Source organism: Sminthopsis crassicaudata, chromosome 1 (genome assembly GCF_048593235.1).
Source record: "Sminthopsis crassicaudata isolate SCR6 chromosome 1, ASM4859323v1, whole genome shotgun sequence".
In the NCBI taxonomy this organism is placed as follows: Eukaryota; Metazoa; Chordata; class Mammalia; order Dasyuromorphia; family Dasyuridae; genus Sminthopsis; species Sminthopsis crassicaudata.
The window spans coordinates 247,383,919-247,397,026 of record NC_133617.1 but is presented as its reverse complement, the minus strand read 5'-3'; the positions used below and the strand labels follow the sequence as shown (position 1 = coordinate 247,397,026).

The 13,108-nt window shown below is 36.8% G+C and overlaps 1 protein-coding gene across 2 annotated transcripts in view; it reads left to right on the top strand.

Annotated features, from left to right (window-relative positions):
• The window catches only part of GAREM1 (GRB2 associated regulator of MAPK1 subtype 1), a 193,352-nt gene extending 186,013 nt beyond the window's left edge, over positions 1 to 7,339 (top strand). The window contains exons 5-6 of one of the 2 annotated variants that reach the window (XM_074277466.1): positions 3,741 to 3,907; positions 5,557 to 7,339. In XM_074277466.1, the coding sequence (XP_074133567.1) occupies positions 3,741 to 3,907; positions 5,557 to 6,451 (1,062 nt within the window). In that variant the 3' untranslated portion in view covers positions 6,452 to 7,339. Of the gene's footprint in view, positions 1 to 3,740; positions 3,908 to 5,553 lie in introns of both variants that reach the window. The other variant, XM_074277457.1, reaches the window with a different exon arrangement.
• The last annotated feature ends 5,769 nt before the right edge of the window (positions 7,340 to 13,108 follow it).

Here is a 13,108-nt window from a genome sequence, read left to right as displayed (position 1 = left end):
ATGAGATAATTTTCAAAGCACTTTACAAAATTAGCTAGTAACATGACTATCCTCATTTCTAAAGAAAGCATGCACATTTCCATACCTTGTTTAATCAGGGCTTTCTGAAATCTGCCTTGGGATGGCAATACTTTTTTCCCCAATCAGAAATGATTGCCTGTGCCTGTTTTAGCAGTAGAAAATTGTTTCCAATCACAAACATACCTCTATGTCCTTGCCTTTTACATTTTAACCTTTATTGTTGAGATGAGGAAAAATGAATACCTTGAGAAAGGAATTCCCTGATATATTTTAATATTCCTTTTAATTCCATTTTTACCTTATGGCATTTCCTATCTTTGGAAAGAATATAAATGTGGACTTTTGAATATGCTGATTGTACTTCCATAGATTGGATATAGACTAAAAGAGATCTCAAAAGCTATTTAGTCCTATCTTTTGTTTCATAGATTGGTTAAGGACCTAAGTTGGGCCAGGCTCTGTGCTAATCTCTGTAAGTGCAGAAAGATTCAAAAGCCCAGAGAAGCTAAACTGGGATTTGAGCCCTGGATGTTTAGCTTTAAATCTAATACTCTTTTAGCAATATCAGAAACATCCATCACTTCCAGGGAGGGAAAGTAGATGATGTCTGCTCTTCCCTGCCCTCCTTTGCTCCTTACTCGCCTGGCAAATTGTGTAGTAATTTCCACCACAGCTTTCCAGAATAGGCCTTAGAGATCAATTATTCCAAACCTTTTTTATTTGATAGATGAAGAAGCCCAGAGATTTGCCTCTGAAGTTGTACAAATTAGTGACAGAGCTAGACTAGAACTTCCAGGTCCCCATTTATAAAGGGAAATCTTTTTTTTTCATAAAGGATACTTAGAACCAAAATAAAAGAGAGGGGTGAGAAGAGGGGCAAAACTGGTGGATCAATAAAAGAGAAAGTCCTTGATGGATTGTTGAGGAGGAGAATATCTGTCTGCAGCTTTTCGAATCTTCTCTTTCCAGTTTTACTTTTTTTCCCCCTGAGGCAATTGGGGTTAAGTGACCTGCCCAGGGTCACACAGCCAAGACATGTTTGGCCTCTCTCCCCAAAGATAATTGTGCTTCGATACTCAAGGAAAAGAGGTAGAAAAATCAAATCCTAATTCATTTTCAAGTAACTGAAATTGTTAAGGAGGGCAGCTTGAAGGATGTGCCTGTGGCAACTTCTTCTGTACTTATGTTACTATCATTCACTAATATCTAGCTCTTCCTCATCCAGTGATTTGCCATTTCCTTCTTGCGTGGATTGCCATCACCTTCTCCAGATGAAGAAACTGAGGCAAATAGAGTTAAGCCACTTGCTCAGTGTCACAAGTAATATCTGAATCTGGATTGGAACTGTTCTTCCTGGCTCCACTTTGGGCATTCTATCCACTGTGCCACCCAGCTGCCCTCTTCTATACTAAATGCCCTCTTCTAAATTAGCAGAACAAAACATGTTACTTGCTGTTACCTCAAAATTACATTGGCTGAAATATTCCTCTTAACATTGTAATTTAATATGTGAGCCTTCCTATGGAAATAAATTTAGAGTTAATCCCCAATTTCCAAGATTCAGGGAGAAAGCAGGTGTATTTTTCTTTATGTATTCCCCCTTCTTCTACTATCTGAAAAGTGACTAACTGTTAATAGCCCTGGGGTGGAGAGAGTCGCCTCTCAGTGCCTCCATTTCCTTATCTATGAAATGAGGAAGTTGATTGGGTGACCTCTGAGATTGATTCTTAATATCTGACTCTCTAAAATTGGCATATCTGGGTGAGTACTACAGAATTGATAAGACCACTTAGTAAGCTAGGAGGAAGAAAACACTGTGCTTCCCTTTTGTGTAGGCTTATTGGAAACTCAGATTTATCTGAAAATGGGGAGAAAGCTAAACAATTAGCCCCAGAGTTCTGAGTGGTAAAAAACAAACAGCCTTCACTCAAACTTTGTAATCTCCTGTAATTCTTCTTATTTGTCTCTATTTTCCAAATCCACAATTTTCCATCCGAGCACCCCGTCCTAACCGGTCTCCCTCCCTCCTGGTCCTCTCTCTGCTCTATCTTCCATACAGCTGCCCCAGCAACTTTTAAAGCTAAAGAATATATTATTCTCCCACTCATTAAGTTCCAGTGGCTCCCTGTTGCTTTTAGAATCAAATATAAAGGCAAATCCCTCTTTTTAGCTTTTAAAGCTCTTTACAACTCCTTTATTTGATGTTTAAATCCCTTCACACCTGAGCACATTCTCTGTTGATTGATATTGATTCCAAGACCCCAAGGCAGGCACCTTGTCTCAGTCATCATAGAATTTTAAAATCAGGCCTTAGAGATCACTTATTCCAAACCTTTTTTATTTGATAGATGAGGAAGCCCAGAGATTTGCCTCTGACATTGTACAAATTAGTGACAGAGCTAGACTAGAACTTCCAGGTCCCCATTCATAAAGGGAAATTTTTTTTCATAAAGGATACTTACAACCAAAATAAAAGAGAGGAGTGAGAAGAGGGGCAAAACTGGTGGATCAATAAAAGAGAAAGTCCTTGATGGATTGTTGAGGAGGAGAATATCTGTCTGCAGCTTTTCAAATCTTCTCTTTCCAGTATTACTTTTTCCCCCCCTGAGGCAGTTGGGATTAAGTGACCTGCCCAGGGTCACACAGCCAGGAAGTGTTAAGTTTCTGAGATCAAATTTGAACTCTGGTCCTCCTGACTTCAGGGCTGGTGCTCTATCCACTGCACCTCCTTGCTGCCCCTCTTACCTTTTTTACTATGAAAGTAAAGTTTTAAATATTAACATATGAAGTCATCTACAGCCTCATGTTGATGAACAAACACTTAGGAGCTGCTTTATCAGAAATATGGGGCTGCCCAGCAGAGAAGCTTAGCATTACACACACACACACACACACACACACACACACACACACACACACACACACACACACACACTCCTTTTTTATTTATTTAGGGTTTTTTTGTTTGTTTGTTTGTTTGTTTTTGTTTTACTATGGTATGTATGGATCCTGTATTCCTGGGTTTTGGGAGTTACTTTACAGGAGCAGAACCAAGCACAAATCTCCCCCTGCTGTCTGAATGAGACAATTACAATTAAAGCATGCTTGGACCAAAAAAAAAAAAAAAAAAAAAAAAATCTAGAACAGATGTGCATGAGTATGTGAAGATGGCAACCAGAGTCCAAGTGTCAGTCTTACAGGAGGGTCGAGGAAGTATGATGAATGTTTCAGGCTTGGCATTTGCAAGAAAGCCTGTTTTTCAGTCTAGAGGGCTGTCTCAATATTGCATCTCAAAACCACAATCCAAAAGATGTATTCTTTTCTAAAATCTGAATCACTTTAAGAGAAGTTGGCTCCAATAAGTGAGTGTGATAACACAGTATGGGAGCCTCAGATAATCCTATATAATCCTATATAAAGGTTACCTATTTCATAAGCCTTCACTTTTTGCTAGCTTCTTATCCAAAGTTACTTTAAAATTACATAAATATTTTAGCCACTTCTTTCAAAATCAGTTTGTCTTTGAATGTGTTTGATAAGTGCCTGATGTTATCTCTGACAACATACATCAGTCCTATCCATGTAACAGGATGAAGATTGAGTCTCTAGGACTTGAGAGATATCCCTTTGGAAGCTCCCCTGCTGAAATCCTGTCCTCTGGATTGTCACCATTGTCCAGTTCTGGGGCTAACTTGAAGTACTTAATTCTCTTGTTCTAGGTCAAGGAAGAATGCCGACTCTTGAATGCTCCACCTGTTCCACCTCGAAGTGCAAAGCCTTCTTCTACAAGTCCTTCTATTCCTCCTCGGTCAGCTAAGCCAGTGAGGCAACAGACACGTTCTCCCAGTCCCACCCTGTCCTACTATTCTTCAGGACTACACAACATGTAAGTGTTGGAACATACACCATTCAACATAGACTTCTTATCATTCGGTCTGTAGGTCTATAAACTTAAAAGGGAATGAAGAATCGAGAGGCAAAATGTTCTGAAGGAATTTGGGAGTAAAAATATGTCAAGGATGCTCTTTAGAGCCAGCATTTAAAATGTAGCATTTTAAGGCTGAGCCGTTATCCCAAGAAGAGAGGAAAACAGGATTCATCTTTTGAGAAACTCAATATTAAATTACTAAGAACTGTACTCTCCTCCTGTAAAAGGAAATGATATACCCTATCATTGATAAGGGTTAACTCAATACTCAGTGGAAATAAGTAATAGAGGAAATAAGTAATTGGGTCACTAAAAATAATAGGAGAACATAGGTGATCAAAAACCAACCACTGTTTTTCATTCATTCAACAAGCACTTATTAAATATGCCTGTTTTATATAGAAAACTGCTGGGAGGCACCCAAAACTTAGATAATATATGGACCCTCATTTCTTTCCTTTACAGTTACTATTATAGTAGCTACCATAAGCCACTGAAACATTTTGCAGGCCTGTAAGATCATGGAAACATAAAATTCTGGAGCCCCGAGGAGTCTTAAAGGTTCCCTAGTACAATTTCATGTCCAGTTTACAGAAATGCTCTTCCTTATGTCCTTAATATGTAGTCATCAAATTATATCTGAACATTTCAATGAAGAAAAGCTTACTACTTTGTGAGGGATCCCAATTCATTTATGGACAGCTATAATTATTAGGAAGTACATACTTAAATCTGGCCAAAATTTGCCTCTTCTAAATTCCACTGGCTTTTCTTCGGTAATATCTTGTGTTCCCATGTCAGCTCCTTCATGTTTGCTCCTTGTTCCGTTATTTTCCCAACCTGAGCATCCATGTTTTTTTAACTGTTCTCATGGAACAGGGCTTCCATATTCTTCTTGGTTTGCCCTTTTAACATACACGCCAGTTTGTTGGTGTCCTTTATAAAATTCAGACAGATTCAGACAAAAACAAATTTTCAGAATTGAATCTAACATCCCAAATACTTATATCCCTTATAATTTAAAGCAACTCCTCCTTAAAAATTCCCTTTGGCACTTTAGGGCTTAAATCCCTGTTCTTTAAATAAAGTAAGTTTTCTTTCTTTCTTTCTTTTTTTTAAACTGTGAATTTTTATTTAGTATGCATTGTTTTTAAGAAGAATATCTAAATGGTAGGGGGTCAATTGGAGTATAAATAGATCTCAACTATGCATGTCATCATAAAGTAAGTTTTCAATGAATTGTTACAAGTGAAGATAATTCTTTTTTCCCTCAGAGGGTGATGCTCGAGTGAGGTGGGATTGAGGGGTCAGAGAATAATAAGGATTAATGTGATGTTCTATTGATGTTTAGCTAATGCTATTAATACTTTTCAAAACCTAATATTTTAAAAGTCTGAAGTGAATTAGTGTTTTATTTATGAGAAATATTCCTAAGATTTTCCCTCTGTTTTTTAAAGTGTGAGGTCAATAACTATGGATAGTGATGGCTTTGGGTTTAGCACCTGTCTGGAACAAAGTAGACAATGAATACGTGTTGATTGATTGATAGATTGATTGAGGACCAATTTTTGCTAACTTTTCTTCTGTTTATCTTTGCTTTTAAGCAGTGTCACTGAGAATGACCCAACAAGCCCTTCAGAAAGTGTTTCCGTTTCCTGCTATCCATGTAACAGGATGAAGACTGAGTCTCTGGAACTTAGCAGATCTCCCTTTGGAAGCCCCCCTGCTGAAACTCTGTCCTCTAGATTGTCATGGCCTAGCCATTTCTTGGGAGCAACTGAGAGTGAGAACAGGAGTGATTTCCTGTTGGATCCAAGCAGAAGTTATAGTTACCCTAGGCAGAAGACACCAGGAACACCCAAAAGAAACTGTCCAGCAGCTTTTGATTTTGAAGGGTGTGATCTCTATGCAAGCTCCACTCAGTCAGGTCCAGCAGAGTTTCCAGGTGGGATGTCTGGGTGTCCTAAATCAGCCAGTTACTCCTTAGAATGCACAGATGAGAAGGCCCTAGCAGCTAGCCCGGCAAAACAGAGTCACTCGTGCCCAGCCTTACCCCCGAGAGCCCCCAAACTAACTGAGGAGAAACTGGCCCCAGAAGCGTTTCCTTTGAAAATTGACGGTGCTGAGGAAGACCCTAAACCTGGCTCACCAGACCTCTCGGAGGATCAGTATTTTGTTAAAAAAGGCACACAAGACATTTTTTCCATTTCTTATCCTTTTTCTTCCCCCCTTCACCTCCAGCTAGCTCCACGATCTTGTGGTGATGGTTCCCCATGGCAACCACCTACTGACCTGTCAGGACTTTCTATAGAGGAAGTATCCAAATCACTACGGTTCATTGGTTTGTCAGAAGATGTCATCTCGTTCTTTGTTACGGAAAAGATCGATGGGAATTTGCTAGTCCAGCTAACTGAAGAGATCCTCTCAGAGGACTTCAAGCTTAGCAAACTCCAGGTGAAGAAAATACTACAGTTTATTAATGGCTGGAGGCCCAAGATATAGCCCGGGGACCCATCTGGCATTGAATAAAACTGATGGATTGATGTGCTGGAAGGGGAAGGGCTTGGTACATAATTTCATTATTATTAATTTTTTTTGCACTAAAACCCCTCTGTAAATAGTGGTAGAAACTTTTACTATGCAGATTAAGTTTTGAATGGTGAACCAGGCTATTTTGTATGTCAATAAAAATGCCATAGAGAACACTTTAGAGGTGTGCCTTGTACATCACTCAACACCCAGCAGCTGCTAAAAGAGAAAAGGGAATATTAGGATGTTTGCCCAGGTAGGTTTGTGCTAAGAAGGTGTGATATTTATTATTGAACAGCCAAAGCTGAAAGATGTAAATTCAAAATACCCTTGTGACCAAGAATCCTTTTCTTTTGGGGGTTGACTTCAGGCAGTTAGATGCTATGCTCTGTCTGGTGGCTTGTTTAATAATGCTTATTCTTTTTTATTCTAGTGCCTGAAAATGTTTTAAAGTGATTATGCTAATCTTCTGAAAATGAAAATATTGTATGCTTAGTGCATTTTTTTTACCCAAAGTTGTCAATGTTTTGAAAGTCACATGTTAATAGAATTAGGCTATGTTACATGCCCTAAGTAATAATAAAACTATGATAATCGTCATTTACTTATAACTGCTATTGCTTTTGCTAAGCAGAGAAAAATTATAATATACACAAATATGCTTCAAAATTACACTCTGAGTCACATCATTTAAATAATAATTTAAACTCTCCATCAAGGTATAGGATTTAGAAATGTCATTTACATATCATTTACTTTTACAGAAATAGCAGAGACACGATAACTGCTAAAAATCCTTGGAACCCTGGAACTCCTATGTGAATCTTCTTGTATTTCTTAATAAAGAAACCTGATGCCAGATCATTACAGAATGACTTTATCTTTCTAGTCCACTGTAGTTTAGGAGGCAGATAAGAAATCTTTTGCATCAGTGAATCACTATCATTATGGGATAGACATCCAATTTAAATTTATTCTTCTCATGGGGAAAATTTGGAGGATTCAGGTTCTTCCTTCAGTTTTTAAAGGACCTCTTCTACTCTTGAGTTTGTTTCATGAGCTGAGTCCTCTCAACGTGGTCTCTCTGCAGACTTGGGCTTTTTTCTGCAATGGGAGGCATCCAGACGTTTTTTTAGGAGTATGTCCTTGTTGGTACATCATCAACTGCAAGCTTTATCATCAGACTGGGCTATGCAGAACTTCTAGGTGAACTTGTGTCTTGTTCCATCTTTTTTTCTGATTTTTTGAGTCTGCTCTTGAGAAGAGAACAAGTTCATGTGATTAGTATGCCTTCCTGGCACAGTCTAACTAATTTTATTTTTGTCCTAAATGATAAGCCTTTTTGCCCATTATTAGCTTTTATTCATGTCACCACAGAGTTGAAATATACTAACATTACAAAAAGAAATAACTTTTGCTTTTCACTCTTCTATTGTTTTCTTTCCCTAAGTATCTGTGATGACATGGAAGATGGGAGGGGCTTCAGTTTTTTGTTTTCCATTCCTTAAAACTCCAACCTGAAGCTGGATGTTAAAAGGCACTGCTGAGGGATGGAAAAGTGGGGAGGATGGAGAACCGATCCTTGGTGTCTCAGACCAGGTACTACTGACCTGCATTGGCAAAGGGAATTTCATATCTAAAGCTCCCTAAACCAATAAAATCATGGATTTAATTTTAAAAAGGAAAAGAGGACTGACAAACTTAGAAAAGATGTTGACAGCCTCCTATCATTGTGCTTTTTCAATTTTGTAATCCAATCTGGAAAGGACTTATATGCTATTTAAGGCAATCCTCCCATAGTTTATTTTTTTTAAGGTCCAAGGAGATTAAATGACTTGCCTCAAAGTTACATAAATATTCAACAATGTTGTGTGACAGATAGAATGCCAGCATTGGTATCAAAAATATTTGGGTTCAAATCTCTCCTAAGACATGTCTTAGCTTTGTGACCATGGACAAATCAAATTAACTTATCAATGCCAGCTAGATAACCTCCCATCCCAACCTCTAGTCAACTTTCTAAGTTTGAAAGACTTGGGCAGAAAAAAAGGTCTAATCTATTGATGAAGAGAGTTTTCACACTAGGAATTACCTACACATTGAAGAACTCATGAAATTCTATCATAAATTAAACCTTTTGGATCTGCTTTTCTGAAAGAAAAAAAATACAATATAACCCAAGGACTGGAAAGATTATTTTAGCTACACCCAGATGAATCAGTTTTAAGTGTCTTGACATTTAACTGCATAGTTCCCCAATTTAGGAGGGAAATCAGGGATAAGTTTTTGCATAGTCTTCACTCTGTCTTTACACAAGAGCTTAGCTCTTCTCTTTTTGGTTTGTTTCTGCCTAACCAGAAATTTCTTAAGAAGAATGATTTAATGAAAATTGTCTTCTGTTTGTCACTATCAAAATAATTTGGTTCTTGTGGTGTGGCTGAGGGCAAGGGAGATGTCAAGATGATTAACATGAATTCCTCTGAATTTGCTAAATTTGATAATAAGGATACATTTTGAAAGAGATTCTCCCCCTTCCTCAGTCAATTTGACAAAAAAGGGGTGTTTAAAAAAACTACTTGATTATGTTTAAAATCATTAAGTCTAGAGATACTTTTCTAGCAAAATTCCACCTTTCTAGCAAAAGTCTCCTGCTAATAATTCATTCCTGTGTGTTTTCTGTTATGGACTGGGGGAGGGTCCTTTTTTTCTACAGTTGTAATAAATATCTTCTGTAAACCATAAATAAGTATAAGCTATGTTCTCTTCTAAGAGCTATAGTGAACAAATATAGAGCGTGGTGGCTGTCATCAACAGTACTCAGACATGTGGACTAGACAGAGCATGAATAGCTCTGTAAAAGAGTCATAGCTATAACAAGTAACATGGTGCAGAGGTGGAAAGGAAATAATCTTTCTATTCTCACCACCAGGATTTTGCCACCAGAATTCAATGTGCACATATATCCCAAAGAAGCAAGGCCTCCTGCTGCCTGTTAAGGCTAGGATGTCAGTGAGACAGCCTCATAACCCAGAAGATATAGGTATTTCCTGTGCACTTGGTAATGTCCACACAACATTCAGAGACCAGATACTCAGCAATAACAGGGGAAAGTGACCCAACTCATCCCTCTGGGTTGTCATTTGTTTAATTATTAAGTAATTTTTCTGAAATCATGAAGCACTTACTAAACTCTTAAATGGAATTGTTAGAAGGAAACATTTCAGATTCTTTCATCCCAGGAGCTCATAGATAAGCATAGGCAATCCTTATAAAATAGGAAATATTGAATTCACAAGTCTCCAGGCTTCTTGGGCTATTCTTCTTAAACCCAAACTGCCAAACTTTACAAATGGGGCAACTCTTGTCTTTCTCTACATTTGCCATTCATTTTGATAAAAATTCAGTTAACCACACAATTACCAATTATGTGGAAGGTTTCCTTGTATGGAATTAACAAAACCACCCCCAAAAAATAAGCCCAGTGGGAAATGTTATAAAAAGGGTTCACGTTAAGTATTTTCCTTTCAGACAACTATTTGTATACACCACATACTAATGCATACCATATTCAGGTCTGCAAAAGCTTTCCCCAAGAAATGGGCATGTATGGCTATATCAATGCTCTTGTCTTAAGCATTTTTAGGAGCCAAGAGGCCGTTCTTTTTTGTTTTGTTTTGATTTTAAATTTACTCTGAACAAATAAAATGGGTATATGTGTGCATGTATGACTATATAAACATATATGCATTCTATAGTGTGTGTATATACATGTGAGTGTGTGTATATATATATATATGTATACACATACATTCAGAAAGACTGTACGTGAACCATTGGTCTCTATAATGTACTGCTTGCTTTATTTTTAGATTTATAATGAACTTAGGCTGTAGCTAACTTTTTTTTCTGGCCTACCTTCTGTGCTCATGAAGTAACCTCTGTGTTTGGGATGACTGACTTCCTGCGTAACTGATAGTCCCAAAGTCAGTGAATGTCTAATACCCAAGAGTCTTCACTCCCAAGCTTTTCCTCTATATAAAGGAATTTTATTCCCCAGACTCTCCCACCCCCACACATAAAAAGCAAAGTATGCTATTGTATATGACTTTAAGGAAATGGTCTGCATTAATTAGCTCAACTATTAACCATTTTTCCATCTTCTTAACTTGGTCAGAGTTTCAGTCTGTTAAAGCCAAGTCCATTACATTCTAAAGAAAAGACAATGAAAGTGCAAATAGGCATGATATTACTTTGCAGGGAGGGGGATATCGCTTAGAAATTATAATGGCAAACATGATAAGACTTTAAACTTGGTGTTTTGAAATTCACTTCATTTTGAGTTGTCATAAGAAAAAACAATGTAAAAATATATATTTAAGTGGTTTCTGTGTTTTTTGCTGAGTTTTGTATCTTTGTTCTGTAAACTATGGGTATTAGAGCTCCTTCAGTTAAATTGTGTCTCAGGTCTGCAGGTTTTCTTGGCCCATGTAGTGGCATTTCTTGGAAAAAAATCCTTCCCCTAACCCACTTCCATCTTAAATTCCCATTTAAAACATTGTGTGAGCAATCTAAAATTAGAATTTAATTGATGACTAGCATTCTGAAGCTTGGGGTGACTTGAATCTAAGAAATGTATTTTTTTTATGCATTTTGTAACCATTTTTACATAAGTTCTTTACTTGGGAAATTTGGATTGTCAACTGTAAATTAACAATTACATTCTTTTCAGGAACATTACTTAATGGACCCGTTGTGTACCTCAAGATCAACAGTATCTTAAGTCTAAACTCATTGTTGAATGATGTCCATCAATAAAAGGAACTTTGTTAAAGTTGCTCTCTTTTGCAATTACTTTTCTATGTAATGTTTCTTGAATAACAAAGACTTTATCTGACATACTATAAAATTTTAAATATCCTGAGGACATGGAGATGGGGAGTCTCTGAAAGAATTTTATCACATTGGAAACCCATCAAATACTAAGGAGGATTATGGAAAAATACTGACAAGGATTACAATATTCTGAGAATCAAGAAAGAAGCCAGTCGTCTGATAGGTTTAGAAGAGACTATCATGGCTTTCTAAAGAACTTGTTAGCTTTATTTTCAGCTAAAGGGTAGTAACCAATAATTAGTCTGGATATTTGTCTTCTCAAATTCTGATTTGAAAAGACAAATAGATCCACTCATTAAAAAAAAAAAAAAAAAAAAAGCAAACAGTAATTATGTCAACAGAATGAATTAAATAGAGAAATTTTCAAGACAACTGGATATCTTAGATGGAGCTAGAAATCAGGAAGATTTCTGATTTCAAATATTGCTTCATATATTTATCTGACACATGATTCTGGGAAAGTCACCCCCCCCCCAGCTTTGGTTTTCCTATCTTTTAAATGGGAATAAGAATAGCACCTACTTTCTGTAAGTGTGAAGATTGTGAAAATCAAAAGAGACAATGTTTACAAAGTGCTTTGTAAATTTTACAACATTACATAGATTAAATATTATTTCAGGCAAATAGGTTCTCTTTAAAGAAAAAAAAAAGTTGTTAATTAGGAGGTACTTAATTAGCATAAGACAACATGTATCAGAGTATGTAGGTATACAAATCAAACATTTACTGATAATCATAATTTCAAGACCCTCACCCCACATGGAGTGGCAAACCTCAATTTAAGAAGCTGGATGCTACACCATGCTGCCTTTTACTCAGCTCTTTTGCAATCCATTACTCAGCTTTATAGCAACAGTGGTAGATAGAGCATTGGTCTCACATTGATGAGTATTTATGTCAATAGTAAATCAGTTTTTTTTTTTTCTGAAAAAACAATTTTCCAAATACAATCCAATCATTTCTCCAATTTAATTAACCAGAATCGTTATAAGATACTCTTCAACCCTCTAAGTGAAATATATTAGTTATTATTCCTCTTTGTACCAACATGGAGTTATGGGTAGAGAGCTAGTTTTGAAAACCTGGATTCAAGTCTCTTTCATACATACTGGCTGTGTGACCCTGTGTAAATCGCTTAATCTCTGCATACCTCTAGCCAACTGTCTAACACTAGAAGTTGGAGATATGATTATCAATATTGCTCAAGGACGTTCATCATTGGAAGTTCTCTGCACCATGAGTTCACAGGTCTGGTCAAAAAATAATAACCCTCTTTATCACTTGCATACTCTGAAGATATCTGTAGAAAGGCACACATGGAAGCCTGCCTGTTCTTATATTTTCATCAAAAATCCTCTTAATGGCTGGATATGGTAGCACATGCCTGTAATCTCTGCCACTAGGGAAACTGGAACTAGTAGAACTCAGGAGTTCTGAAACTATTTTGAACAGTGATTTCTCTCTCTCCTTTTCTCTTAAGTCATATGGATTGATTCCACCTCCAGAATCTCCCATTCTCAGTGCTGCTACCAAGATATAAGCCCTCCTTCATTATCATCTGCTCCCCTCCTCTATCTTTTCCAATCCATCTTATACACTGCCAATTTCTTTTTATTATTTTTTTAATTTTTAATTTGTGAAATAAAACAAGCATTTTCATAACAGAATTTAAAAAGATGATTGCACATGAAATTGCAAATCTATAACTTATTTGTTTTAAATATAAAAGTTGTTATG